The 13,929-nt window shown below is 39.1% G+C and overlaps 2 protein-coding genes across 3 annotated transcripts in view; one reads left to right on the top strand and one right to left on the bottom strand.

The window, feature by feature from the left end:
- The first annotated feature begins 2,277 nt into the window (after positions 1-2,277).
- Positions 2,278-7,233, top strand: dct (dopachrome tautomerase). The gene is given in 8 exon segments (XM_077617015.1): positions 2,278-2,629; positions 2,696-2,995; positions 3,380-3,480; positions 4,221-4,387; positions 4,461-4,640; positions 4,717-4,854; positions 4,856-5,121; positions 6,952-7,233. Coding segments are annotated over 8 exon segments (1,608 nt in total). The 5' UTR covers positions 2,278-2,346; the 3' UTR covers positions 7,125-7,233.
- A 1,968-nt stretch (positions 7,234-9,201) lies between these two features.
- LOC144086891 (glypican-6-like) overlaps positions 9,202-13,929 on the bottom strand; it is a 60,671-nt gene continuing 55,943 nt past the window's right edge. For both annotated transcript variants that reach the window (XM_077617055.1, XM_077617056.1), the window contains 3 exons: positions 12,716-12,852; positions 10,659-10,834; positions 9,202-9,659 (listed from right to left, as the gene is read on the bottom strand). In XM_077617055.1, coding sequence (XP_077473181.1) covers positions 9,454-9,659; positions 10,659-10,834; positions 12,716-12,852 — 519 coding nt within the window. In that variant the 3' untranslated portion in view covers positions 9,202-9,453. The remainder of the gene's footprint in view (positions 9,660-10,658; positions 10,835-12,715; positions 12,853-13,929) is intronic.

The following is a 13,929-nucleotide window of genomic DNA, read 5'->3' as shown; positions in this document are numbered from 1 at the left end:
TTAAAGCATCTCCGGCTTTCCAGACACCCGATAAAAGCGCAATCATTCCCACATTGCGGTTGACTTTGGGGAGGAATCCGTCTAATCCCCCCCCATAAATCCAGTGAAGCACACGAGGCCCGTTGTGCAAAAGACTCAGAGCCTTCCTCTTACAACCTCTAGGAAGGAACATTGACTATACTTACTGTTTATAAAAGCACAACCACTAAAAATATGAATAAACACAATGGCGAGGTGATGACGATATTGTGGCTGTAACCTTTTCCCAAACATTGGCTTGGTAATTATTGCGGTATCGTTGTCAAAACAGATGCGAGGAAAAACAAATGATGACATCAAGTGCAAGGAAAGGTGGGCGGCCGTGTCTTTCTAGGATTTCGCATAAAAGCAACGAGGGTACAAACAGTACTGACGTTTTTGACGATAAATTTCATGCGTTTCAAGGTGAGTGCTTGAAATGGAAGGAGAAGGCTTTTCAGTTGAAAGAGACGGTCGTGTCATATGTCTGGGTCATGAGCAAACTTTAATGATTCAGTTGGCCTGATTCCAGTCACAAGTGCAGCGGGAGGGTCTCGTGAGAGGGAATGTGATATATATGACAATGGGGGAAGGTATTTAATACCCTAGAAAAATGGAGTGTACATTTACCTAGTAGTCAAAATTTAGCAAACATATAAAATACGGACATTTCCTTCATAAATTGGGGTGCAGCAAGAATATAAAAAAAAAATGAGGAAAAGTCATTTAACACTTTTTAAATACTGTTGTAGAAAAAAATAATCTGGCACTGAGTTTCAGTTTTAAATGGTCAAGCTAATTATGAGACTAAAGAGCAATGATACTTTTTTTTGCAGACATTTTTTGTATAGATTTAGTTTCATGCACACGTGAACAAGTGGTATGTCAACTCACATTTTTCAGGATTATAAAGTCCAGAAATTCTTTTCATTAAAAGAAAAAAACACCCGTCTTAGCTCAGAAAGTATAATGACCTTTTCAGCAGGTCATATATCGCAAGTTAGACAGTTAATGTTGTATTTATTCATGTTGCACATTGTTGAAATGTCAGTATCAAATAAATAGTTCTGTCATTTTAAGAATTATTTTGGATTAGTATTCTGATTAAGACAGTCATTCGCTTGGTTGTGTCTTAAATTAATTCTAATTATAAATTGTTTCGGTTTTCTACATTGTTTTTTTAATTTATTTTTTATTTTATTTTATTTTTTAAATACTATATTTGGTTTTGGTCAAGAATTTAGATTTTTGGTGCATTTGTTTACAGACAATGCTTAGCTGTTTTGTTTTTGGTTACAAAGTAAATTTACAGCTAAAATGTTGAGGCCAGTTTAATGCAAGATTTAAAAATAATAATAATAATTAAAAAACCTACAAATATACAAGATACGTGTTTTTGTCAGAACTACCGATTACATTATTTGGTGAAATAAAAATATTGCCGAAGCGGATAGCTAACATGACTTTGACCTTCCTTTTCAAAAGGAGAGAAAAAACCAATTTTCTGACAAATAAGTACTTCTACCGCTACAGAATAAGCGATGATAGATGAATTCAAAAGGTTTTTATTTTATTATGGAAAAAAAAAATCTTTTGACCTTTACTTTCCAAAAAAAAAGTTGAATGTCCTCTATTACCTTGACTAAAATGTCCCTACTGACACAGTCCAGTTATGGTTGGCAAAGCATTGCAATAATCATATATATTGTATAATAAGCAACATTAAGAGTCAAAGCTATAACTATACATTTAGTTTGTCATTTGGAATCACATGAATTCCAGCATTTGCGTCACAGACAAATCAGCAGCCACTCTGGACAACAATGTCAAAGATTCGTAGTAAAGTCCTTTTTGCCCCAAGGATATTATTTTGGCTTTTCTGTGAAATGACAACAGTTGCTAAGACAATTATCCAGTTGTTTTGTGCTCTTACGTTAACCCACTTATGTTACATTTTGCCGGCTAAAACACTTAAATCTCATTCATCTTTTCAGTCCCCATCAAGTGAATTAGAGCCGACTTGCTCCTTCAGGCAAACATATTTCTCAGTCCCGCTTTTCTTCCCGGCAGTCAGGTGATCATCACAAGACCAACTGGCCTAATCCCTCCCAGTTCCACGAAAGCCACAACGCAAAATACAGCCGTCCTCAATGAGCGAGAAACCGCCTGGAATGCAAGATGACTCGCTCTTAAGTGACAATCCCACAACTATTGGCGCATAAAATCGGAAGATCCACAGGCAAAGGCAGATTCCAACGCTTCCGCAAGAGGAACTAAATCATCCTCCGATCACCAAGGCCGATTTTTCCACAAACGAAGGGGAGAAAAATGACGACTATTCTACTTTTCAGTCTGGTTGGCCTATTTCTGCAATCTGCCGAAGCCCAGTTCCCCCGTGCGTGTTGCACCGTGGACGGGATCCTGTCCAAACGTTGCTGCCCCGCTTTGGGCTCCGACCCCGCCAACGTATGCGGCACCCTGACGGGCAGGGGGAACTGCAGCGCCGTCCGGGTCGACACCAAACCCTGGGGAGGACCCTACAGGCTGAGAAACGTAGACGACCGAGAGGGGTGGCCCACGAAATTTTTTAACCAGACCTGCAGGTGTAGCGGTGAGTAGCGTAGACTTACGCAAAGTATTCCGAACAGATCTAGTCTGACCAGTTCTGCGTTTTTAGGTAATTTTGCCGGCTTCGACTGTGGCCAGTGCAAATTTGGTTGGACGGGCGCAAACTGCGACCAGAGGAAAACTCCCGTAATTCGAAAGGACATTCAAACCCTGACGCCCGCAGAGGTTGAGGAGTTCTTGGATGCGCTGCAATTGGCTAAAAGCACCATCCATCCCAACTACATGATTGCCACTCAGCATTGGCTAGGACTCCTTGGTCCCAATGGAACCGAGCCCCAGTTTGCCAACATCTCCATCTACGACTTCTTCGTCTGGCAGCACTACTACTCGGTCCGAGATACCCTCCTCGGTAAATACGCTTTGATTTCCTACGAAAACTCTGAAGTTAAAAGATGAGCCTAGCAATTATTACTAGAAATATTTAAAATCCATGTTTAAGAAAATTCCACAAAGGCTAAGCCAATGTCTTAATACCGCTGGTTTAACCTTTGTGGAATTTTCTTGTATTTATGTGTTATGCATATATTTCAGCAAATACAACCAAGTACATAATGAACTAACTGTTGTTGAACTATTTTCAGCTTATCGTAATATTAATGCTGTTATGTAGGTAGGTTCGTAGCGCAGAAATATGTGTGCAGTCTGTGTTCAAAGCTGGCATTTAATGTCCTTGATACAATGTTTTCACTTTTCAACTTTAAACATAATATTTCAAAATGTATTCCCTCCATAGGTCCTGGCCGTCCATTTAGAGCCATCGATTTCTCCCATAAGGGGCCCGCGTTCATTACTTGGCATAGGTATCATCTACTCAGCTTGGAAAGAGACCTTCAGGTATTTATAAAGTTGCGCTTTTCTTTTAACTTTAACGTCTAGATCAAGGGTGTCAGACTCGGGTTTGTTCGTGGGCCGCGTTAACGTCTACTTGATTTCACGTTGGCCGGACCATTTTAGATATAATATTCAGATATTTTTTTTAATAAATGGATTAAAAGAACTGGATTAAAAGCCCTGAATATTCAGTTTTTTATAGAGCTAAAACTGTGTTTATTTTAGCTTTTTTAAAATATATTTTTAGATTTTACAAAATGATTTTTGAACTAAAAACACAGAAAAAAAGATTAAAAAATGACAATTATTAATTTAAAAGGGGGAAAATCAGGAAATTTAATATACATCTATACTCTTTTTAATTTGATCCTAAAACAGAACGTCGGCACTCATGATTTACTTTCCCGGGCCACACAAAATGATGCGGCGGGCCAGATTTGGCCCTCGGGCCGCCACTTTGACGCCTGTGATGTAGATATTGTTTTTGGAGAAACTGAAAATTAATTAAAAATCTGCTTAATTAGCCTTTTGGAGGCAATTACAGTTACACACAATGTAAGACTTGGGTACGGCATAGTCTACAATCCTTCAATTGGCTGGTGACCAATTCAGGGTGTGCCCCGCTTACTGCCCATAGTTAGCTGGGATAGGCTCCGGCACCCCCGTAAGGATACGTGGTTCAGAAGATGAAGGAACATTCTACAGACATACTGATATCCATAAATTGACTGTGTTTCTCACAGCGGCTGACTGGAAATGAGAACTTTGCAGTGCCATTCTGGAACTTTGCCACCGGGCAGAACGAATGTGACGTGTGCACAGACGCTTTACTGGGAGGCCCAAACCCGGAGAACCCCTCCCTCATCAGTAACCGGTCCCGATTCTCCAACTGGCCGGTGGTGTGCAACAGGTCTGCTCAAAAGCGGGGGTGAATGACCCCACGATAAACCACCAATGACTTAACATTGTGCTCCTCATTCCAGTTTGGATGACTACAACCGGCTGGTGACGCTTTGCAACGGTACCAACGAGGGTTTCATTCAGAGGGGTGTGATGAGGGGCGCAAACATGACCATGCCCACCATGAGCGACGTTCGAAGCTGCCTTGGGATCCGGGACTTTGACAGCCCTCCTTACTTCACTAACTCATCCTTTAGTTTTAGGTAGAGCATCTAAATAGACCATGTTCATCTAGAAATGGCCATACGGACTACTGTTAAGCATTCTTTTAATTCGCAGAAACGCTCTTGAGGGCTACGACAAGCCAGACGGCGAACTGGATGAAACGGTCAACAATCTTCACAACCTGGTCCACGCCTTGCTCAACGGAACCAGCTCGTTGCCTCATTCTGCAGCAAATGATCCCATCTTCCTGGTGAGTCCGATGCCAGACGTTGCCTCAAAGTGGACCAAAGTGGTCAATTGTGACTGCTTGATTTAAGGTTCTCCATGCTTTCACGGATGCCATTTTTGACGAGTGGATGAAGAGGTTTGTCCCGACCAATGCCAGCTTTCCAGATGAAATGGCACCCATTGGTCACAACCGGGACTACAACATGGTTCCGTTCTTTCCTCCAATCACAAATGAAGAGATCTACATTACATCAGAGCAGCTGGGATACTCCTACGCCGTTGCTTTTGAAGGTAGAGTTGTGGTCAAAATCGGACTTTAAATTATTTATCTTGATTTTCCTTAAACCTATGATAGCTGCCAACCTCTCCAGAATTTTAGGAGTTTACTCCAGACAAGAAACCCAAACGCCAGGACTCATGACAACCATCCTAAACTCCGTAAATCCCCCAAAATTGTCACCTATTTTTTTTGAAGCAATTATTTTGGAAAATTGTCAAATTTCCAACATAAATATCTCAAAATTCCGCAATATTACTTACACATTTGATTCAACTGTGCATTGTGAATAATCCGAGCATGATAATAACAGTTTGATTTAAATTGTCACATTTTTTAAACATTTTATATCGAATTTGAGCGAATCGCAATCACTCCAGATGAAAACATAAAACTCATAGAAAGGTTGTTTTTCTTTTAGCACGATCATGAATAAGTCATTTGTTAATAAGTTAAATTTTCAAATTGAAACTTTATTTCTTTATCCGCAACATAAAAAAGCTTCTTAAATAAACTTTGCACACACAAAAAGTGTCAACTTAATGTAACCTCCCTTCAATGGTGAGCGAATTGTAAAATACTCAAAGGATGTGACAAACGCATTGAATGTATGTATAACATGAAAATAATTAGATGATAAAGGACTTACCAGTGGAACAAAATGTCAAGGAAAAGGTCGATCCAATCTTGACTTCATAAAGAACTAAAAGGCAAAGAACAACACAAAAAGAGTGCAGATAAATCAGTATAGAGAACCGATTTCTATTTCCAAATGTTATTATATGTGGACTGCTTGCCACAATTCTTCCACTGATACAAAAACGATCAATAAACAAGATAATACGCGATCGCTTTGACTATTAAATAGTATATTTAAACGGAACATATATATTCAATTAACAGAACCTTGGATCCTAAAAGATTTAATGACGTTTCAACAACAAAAAAAGAATAACAAACAATTCCTACCGTGTCCAAATGTTTGATCACGTTTCCCAGCAGGTGCAAAAATCAAGTTGTAAATCTAAGACAGTTCTCGGATTGCCGATTAAAAATGCACTGTGCGCAATAAATGATGTAAAGTGCGCGATCAGATTAAACATTTAAAAGCGCGGAGGGTAGAAATACATGAAATACGAATTTAGGTTAAAAAATAATAATTGTGAAGTTCAATTCTTCTTCTTCGTGTAATTCGCGTGTGACATCTGACGTTCAAGATCATTACTGTCCCCGATTGTTTTGGAGTGTGGCCAAAATGCGCAAATCCCCCAAATAATAAAAAACAAAATACATCTGCAACACCGCTATAAAAATTACTCTTCTGCAACCTTCAATATATATTTTTTTGAAAATCACCTCTGCCACCACACTAAGTAATGAATGAATAAATATTTAAGTGTAATAATATATAAGTCTGCCAATTTACTCACTTGAGTCAATTGTATTACACTTAATGAGGTTCAACTGTATTAGGCTCAAAATCACTAACAGCACGTTCCACAGTCCCAATTAAAAATATGTAATGTATTGTTTTGTTTCATAAGAATTGGAATTTAAAGAAATGGAAGAACCTGGGTTCAAATCCAGGTCGTTCCACCCGTGTGGAGTTTCCATGTTCTCTGTGTGGGTTTTCTCCGGGTTCTCTGGTTTCCTCCCACATTCCAAAGACATGCATGGTGGGCTGATTGGTCACTCTAAATGGCCCCTAGCTATGAGTCTGATTGGTCCTTTGTCTCCAGATGAGATGAGCAAAATGGAAGAATGGAGCGACTGTAAAATGAAAGAGAATTCCACCATTAGACTGGAAATGACGGATTTCTTGCCCTGTGTTTGACTTCTTCCAGAATCAGGAGGATCGTCCTTGTTCATGTTGGGGTCCACCCTTGGGGGAGTTTTCATCGGGCTCCTGGCGCTCCTCCTTATCTTCACGCTCTACGTCCGCCAGCGCAGAAACACAAGCTTCGAACCCCTGATAAAAGCAGACTTCACACATAGAAGATACACAGAAGAAGCTTAGATTCTCAACCGTTTCAATCAAAGGCGATTCTTATCAAAATCCTGCATGAAACAGAGGAAATTTCCAATTGTGTAGCTCAGGGGTGGAGAACACATCGTCCTTTTACATATCTCGCAATAGAACAAAACAGCTAAACCCGGTACGGTTTTAAAAAGCAACAACAAAATCACCAACATATAAATAACAATGGACCATGTTCTGACATCTGATCATTTGGTTATATAAATATTTTTAAATGTTTTCCTCTATTAATTATACATGATTCCCCCACACTACAGTCACCAAAAATATGAACCCATTACGTATAATGTTTTAACAAATATTTATTCTCCGGAACAGTACAAAAACACTGACTGCAATCCCCTTTAAAATTGCATTGTAAGGCATATTTGTCCCTTTGTGACTTCATTTCAATGTAAAGTCAAACGACAACAATGCACTGATGGAAAATAAAAAAATATTCACTTGAAGCATTTTCATTTCTGGATATATATATTCCTCTCCTTGACATTTCCTTGCAAAAAAAAAAAAATCCCATTAAATGCTTTGAGGATACAAAAACAAAGCAGCAAAATGTCTAATAATTTTTGAACGATGCCGTACACTGTTGTAAGTCCTCGCCGATATGTTATGAAAATGAATAAGACGTGCACGCGCGTAGACTGCCAAGACGCCGACTCTCCTTGACGAGATGCATTCAGGCCTGTCTGCTCTCCACTCTCCACAGATTCTCATTTCACAGGTGACTGTCGTTGCCCGCCCTCGCCGTGCACACACACATAACAACGTTCAGGCCTCACGAAACAATCCGGCGCCCCCTTTTCTTTGCATTTTGGCGCACACTCTTGGGAATAATCCCCTGACATTCTGCATTCTTGTACCGGGCAGGTGGAGAAATGGCATACTTTAAGATGTACAAAGTCGTTTTTGTGCTCTTCTTCGAAATCCTACGAACGCCGCTGGAAGGGAATGATCACGTTTCAGTGCATTTGACAGTGACAGATGTCCAATTCATTTAAACGGGGAAGGTTGGCAGCAAATAACCGTTGACATCGATCACGGTGAATGGCATTGAATTAGAACGTTTAGAGCAAGGGTGTCAGACTCGGGTTGGTTCGCGGGCCGTGTTAACGTCAACTCGATTTCATGTGGGCCGGCCATTTTAGATATAATATTTAGATTTCTTTTTTTTATAAATGGATTGAAATAACTGGATTAAAAGCCCTGAATATTCAGGTTTTTTATAGATCTAAAACAATGTTTATTTTAGCTTTTTATAGATGTTTTTAGATTTTACAAAATGATTTTAGAACTAAAAACACAGAAAAAAATTGATTAAAAATGACAATTATTGATTTAAAAGGGGGAAAATCAGGAAATTTAATATACATCTATACTCTTCATTTTAATTTGATTCTAAAATAGAAAGTCGGCACTCATGATTTACTTTCTCGGGCCGCACAAAATGATGTGGCGGGCCAGATTTGGCCCCCGGGCCGCCACTTTGACACCTGTGATTTAGAATGTTCAATTAATTTTTTTTAACTCCAATATACTGCTGGCTGAATTTTGGGAAATTTTCTGTACAAGATTCAATTTGGAAGCACATAATTTACATTAAATTTTTCTTTTTTGTCGAGATACATAACTTTACTATGATTAATCAAATAGTTTTCGTCTTTTTGGGGGGGGGGGCGCATTTTCTATCAAACAACAAACAGCCCTGTGAATGAATAAAGAATGGCAATCAAGACTACTAAAACCATCAAATTATAAAGGAATTATGCGGAAAATTAGTCCGTCACGGAAAATTCAAGAGTACAATCGCACTCTTTTCAGACTATTGGAACATTAATAATTATTACTTTTTAACGAATAAGATAAATGAATAAAAATAAAGAATACTCTGTTACTTGCAAATTTGCAAAATAAACTGTATGTCCCTCTAACATCCGCAAATAAAATCCTTCAAATCGGAATCAAACATAACATTGAATGTAACATAACTGTACCACTTGAAGTCATCAATAAGCACATTAAAAATGCGATTTTTCTTTACACCAAAAAATCCAAACAATCAAAGTGCGTGCTATATTCTTCCACATTGAGACAGACATGGCCGCCTATTAAATGTGCAATTTCCTTTGATAAAAATAGCTGTAATCTCTCGAGCAGAGTTTGTGGGGTCGGCATCGGACTTGGACGGAGGAACGATCAAGTTTAGGGATTTGGCATTCTTTGGGAAAGTGGGACTAGCGACGCGTGACTGAAAGGACTTCTTCAGCCAGAATACTTTCACAAAGTTCACGCCAACCTGTTTTCCCCTGCATTATCTCCAATGTATTTGGACAACGGACACCAAGAGGACCAACGTGGTTAAGAGGACCACGTGGGGGGACCCAGTTGAAGACCCGCTTTCCACCGGACCCCTTCGGTCGGCTTCCACGATGGGGTTTTCGGGAGCAACCGTTCCCGTCTCCGTGGGACAGGCGTCGGTGCAGCCGCTGCCGCTACCCGAACCACTGCCTTCATCACCTGTAATTCAATTAAAGTGCATCCACACATGGATTAAAAGGGACACAAAACCACTTAATTAGGACTAAAATTTGTATTCTTCTATTCATGACCAGACCAAAAAAATTGTTTCGAGTTCGGGTGGTCGTAGTTCGTTTGAAGCTTTTTGTGTTCCAACATCATTTTTATCAAAATTCAACATTTTCATACTTAAATCGAGGAACCGTCTCATACATGAAGGTCATTTCTGCTCTGTCTCGTCTGTCCCGTCGACGTACTGATGACGAGAGATGTCCAATCTATTTGGACGGGGAGAGGCGGGCAGCAAATTACCGTATTTTGCTGTTTAATATACCCCCCATTTAATATATCCGGGTATATTAAACGGCAGGGGTATATTAAATGGCGCACAAATGGGAAGGTACGATCCACTTCGCCACATGTGTCAAAGTGGCGGGCCCGGGGGCCAAATCTGGCCCGCCGCATCATTTTGTTTGGCCCGGGAAAGTAAATAATGAGTGCCGACTTTCTGTTTTAGGATCAAATTAAAATGAAGAGTATAGATGTATATTAAATTTCCTGATTTTCCCCCTTTTAAATCAATAAATGTATTTTTTAATCCATTTTATCTGTTTTTAGTTCAAAAATCATTTAGTAAAATCTAAAAATATATATAAAAAAAGCTAAAATAAACATTGTTTTAGATTTATAAAAACTGAATATTCAGGGCTTTTAATCCAGTTATTTTAATCCATTTATTAAAAAAAATCTAAATATTATATCTAAAATGGTCCGGCCCACGTGAAATCAAGTTGACGTTAAAGCGGCCCGCGAACCAACCCGAGTCTGACACCCCTGCACGCACTCTTTATGCCGTGACGGGGTGCATCAACATTTTTCAGACTAAAACTACTTACTGCTCAGGTTAAAACTATATTAAACGGCAGGGTATATTAAATGGCGCACAAATGGGAGGCTCAAAAAAAGCAAAAATCATTTAATATAATAATAAGAACTCACTTGAGTCCTGAAAGTAGATATCGTTTCCGTTGTAGGCGTTCTTTAGCTTGTTGGTCATCACCCGCAGGGCCATGATTTGCTGACGGATGAACGTATCCGGACGAGTGATGTCCACGCTGACCTCCGGGTTATTCACCTGATTGGTCAGTCCGTCCATGACCACCTCTGGGAAATACCTTTATGGGAAGGATGCAACAAATGAAGTCAAAATATACACGTGTTTCTGGTTGAGGTTTGGTGAGACGTCAACTACAGAGAAAGCAGAACATCATCATGTGATGAGTTTCCGTCACATCGGCAGCCCTGAACGGGAATACAAAGAGATTGAACAGAGCACAAGATTATATCCCGTGGATCAAAAAAAATATATATGACACTACGTTTTTTGAAGAAGTCACAGGGGATGTTTGTTTGATTTTGTTCTAGTTATTGCTCTTCACAGAAGTTTCTCTTCAAAAGAAAAATATCACTTGTGATGATAAATTCCTCATCTATACAAGGCATTGTTTATAAAGGCAAATGTTGAAGATCATCAAAGGTGCCCAAATGCTTTTATGCCAATGTAAAATGGGATGATATTTTCAGATCAGATTCAAGGACAGTAAAGTTTGGGCTTTTGTATTATGGTATAGTAGTTTCATTTAGTTTTGAATTTTTTGTTTTGGTGTTTCAATTCGTTTTAAATCGTATGGAAGAGGATTATGGGCACTGAAGACAAAAAATAGTTGGCAAAGATTCAGAAAATGAATGATTAGGCCACAGGTGTCAAAGTGGCAGCCCGGGGGCCAAATCTGGCCTGCTGCATCATTTTGTGCGGCCCGAGAAAGTAAATCATGAGTGCCGACTTTCTGTTTTAGGATCAAATTCAAATGATTATAGATGTACATTACATTTCCTGATTTTCCCCTTTTTTAAATCAATCATTGCAATTTTTTAATCCGATTTTTTTCTTTTGTGTTTTTAGTTTAAATATACAAATATTTTCCGTTTTCCACTTTAAAAAAATGTTTTGTTTCCATTTGAAATAAAAAACATGATTAAAAGACATTTTCCAATACATACTAAGAAAAAAAAAGCTGAAATAAACATTGCTCTAGATCTATAAAAACGGACTATTTAGGGCTTTTGATCCAGTTCTTTTAATCCAATTAAAAAAAAATAAAAACAATCTAGATATTAAATCTAAAATGGTCCGGCCCACATGAAATGGAGTTGACGTTAATGCGGCCCGCAAACCAACCCGAGTTTGACACCCTTGGATTAGGCTATTTTAACAATGAAATCAGAATTTAAACTTTAATGTCAGAGGAATTCTGACTTTGTTCTCAAAATTCTGACTTTAAAATGAAAAATTTGGACTTGAAAGCAAAAATTCTGACCCTATTCTGAGAATTCTGACGTTAACGTCACAATTTGGCCACCTTTGTTTTCATTTTTCCACTTCTCCGAATAGTCAAAATTCTGAGAATAAATTCAGAATTTTGACTTTTTTTTTTCCTTCAGTGGCCCGAATCCTCTTCCATGCAATAGTTATTTGTTCTCAATATAATGAAAGCTTGACATTTTATGTTGGGAACAAGCCCCCAAGAAGTAACACAGAAAAATATTTAATAGGGATGAAAGAAAGGGCGGAGAGAGCCCGAGATAATGAGAGAAAAGCTGCTTTAAGAAATGCCCCCAAGTCCGGTAATGTGACAGAATGTAGGCGTTTCACGCTTATGTGTCAACACATTCGGATGCTTTACTCTGAAATTACACAGTCATCATCCTGCCTAACGACTAATTATTTTCCAAGAGCAGAACGTAAATGAGCAAACGTAATTAGCACTTGGCTTCACGGTGACGAAGGTGGCAGAGGTGGAAATCCTTAAAGAAACGACTTCAAAAAAATGGAACTCAACACTGAAACTCAAAATTCCTTACAGAGAAAAAACCTTTTATGGTCAGACTTCAAAAGCTCCAAGTGCGACATGTCCTACTTTCCAACAGTGTGGAATGCAGCAGCGCTAACGTCAAGGTTCTAGTAGACCCCCTCAGCCCCTCGGAGCCCCTTTTACCTCCCCATGGTGTGTCCATTCCAGCACTGGTCATCAGTGGCATTCACGGAAGTCAGTCTGGTGTCCTCACACATCTCCTCGGGAAGTCCGGACCAAAACCTCTTGTATTGCTTGAGTTTCTCTTTGACGTCAACAATCTGAGCGGATAGAGAAATAAAGGCAATAAAGTAAAATGCTAAGGAATTATTTCCCATGTCCAATCTAATGTGTCCCTTTGCAACCTTGAAATAATTTGTCAAATAATACAAAAGTACAAAAATCTGGGTTGCATTTCAGTTTGTTGTTGACCGTTACAGAAGAGCACGTAACCCATGAAAAAAGACCCTGTGCGACACTAATAGAATTACCTATAGGCTGCAGCACCCCCAGCGACCCTTGTGAGGATAAGTGCTACAGAAAATGAATGAATGAATAAGGCGTAGATTAGATTAGATCAGATTAGAACTAAATTTCTTGGTTGCAGTAGCAAGACACACAAGACATTGTAGACCTAGTTAAAAAAACTGGAGCCACACACAGGAAGTCCAAAAGGTGGATTAAAAGGGGCGGTGAGCTGGTCTTCCAGTGGATTCCAACCTTCCCATGTGGAGTTTGCATTTTCTGCCTGCGTGGGTTTGCTCCGGGTATTCCGGTTTCCTCCCACTTGCCCCCAAAAAACAGGCTCGCTAGGCAGAGTTGGACACTCTAAATCAAGGGTGTCAGACTCGGTTTGGTTCGCGGGCCGCATTAACGTCAACTTGATTTCATGTGGGCTGGACCATTTTAAATATAATATTTAGATTTTTTTTTTTATAAATGGATTAAAAGAACTGGATTTAAAGCCCTGAATATTCTGTTTTTTATAGATCTAAAACAATGTTTATTTTAGCTTTTTTAAATATATTTTTAGATTTTACAAAATGATTTTTGAACTAAAAACACAGAAAAAATGGATTAAAAAATGACAATTATTGATTTAAAAGGGGGAAAATCAGGAAATTTAATATACATCTATACTCTTCATTTTAATTTGATCCTAAAACAGAAAGTCAGCACTCATGATTTACTTTCCCGGGCCGCACAAAATGATGCAGCGAGCCAGATTTGGCCACCGGGCCGCCACTTTGACACCTGTGCTCTAAATTGTCCCTAGGTATGAGTGTGAGCGTGAATCATCGTCCCTCTGCTGGCGCCCTGCGTTTGGCTGGCTAGCGGCTCAGCATATAGAGACAGAG

The sequence above is a fragment of the Stigmatopora argus genome, chromosome 13 (genome assembly GCF_051989625.1).
Source record: "Stigmatopora argus isolate UIUO_Sarg chromosome 13, RoL_Sarg_1.0, whole genome shotgun sequence".
Classification (NCBI taxonomy): domain Eukaryota; kingdom Metazoa; phylum Chordata; class Actinopteri; order Syngnathiformes; family Syngnathidae; genus Stigmatopora; species Stigmatopora argus.
Note: the sequence above shows the minus strand (reverse complement) of the source record. Positions and strands in the feature narration are given on the sequence as shown.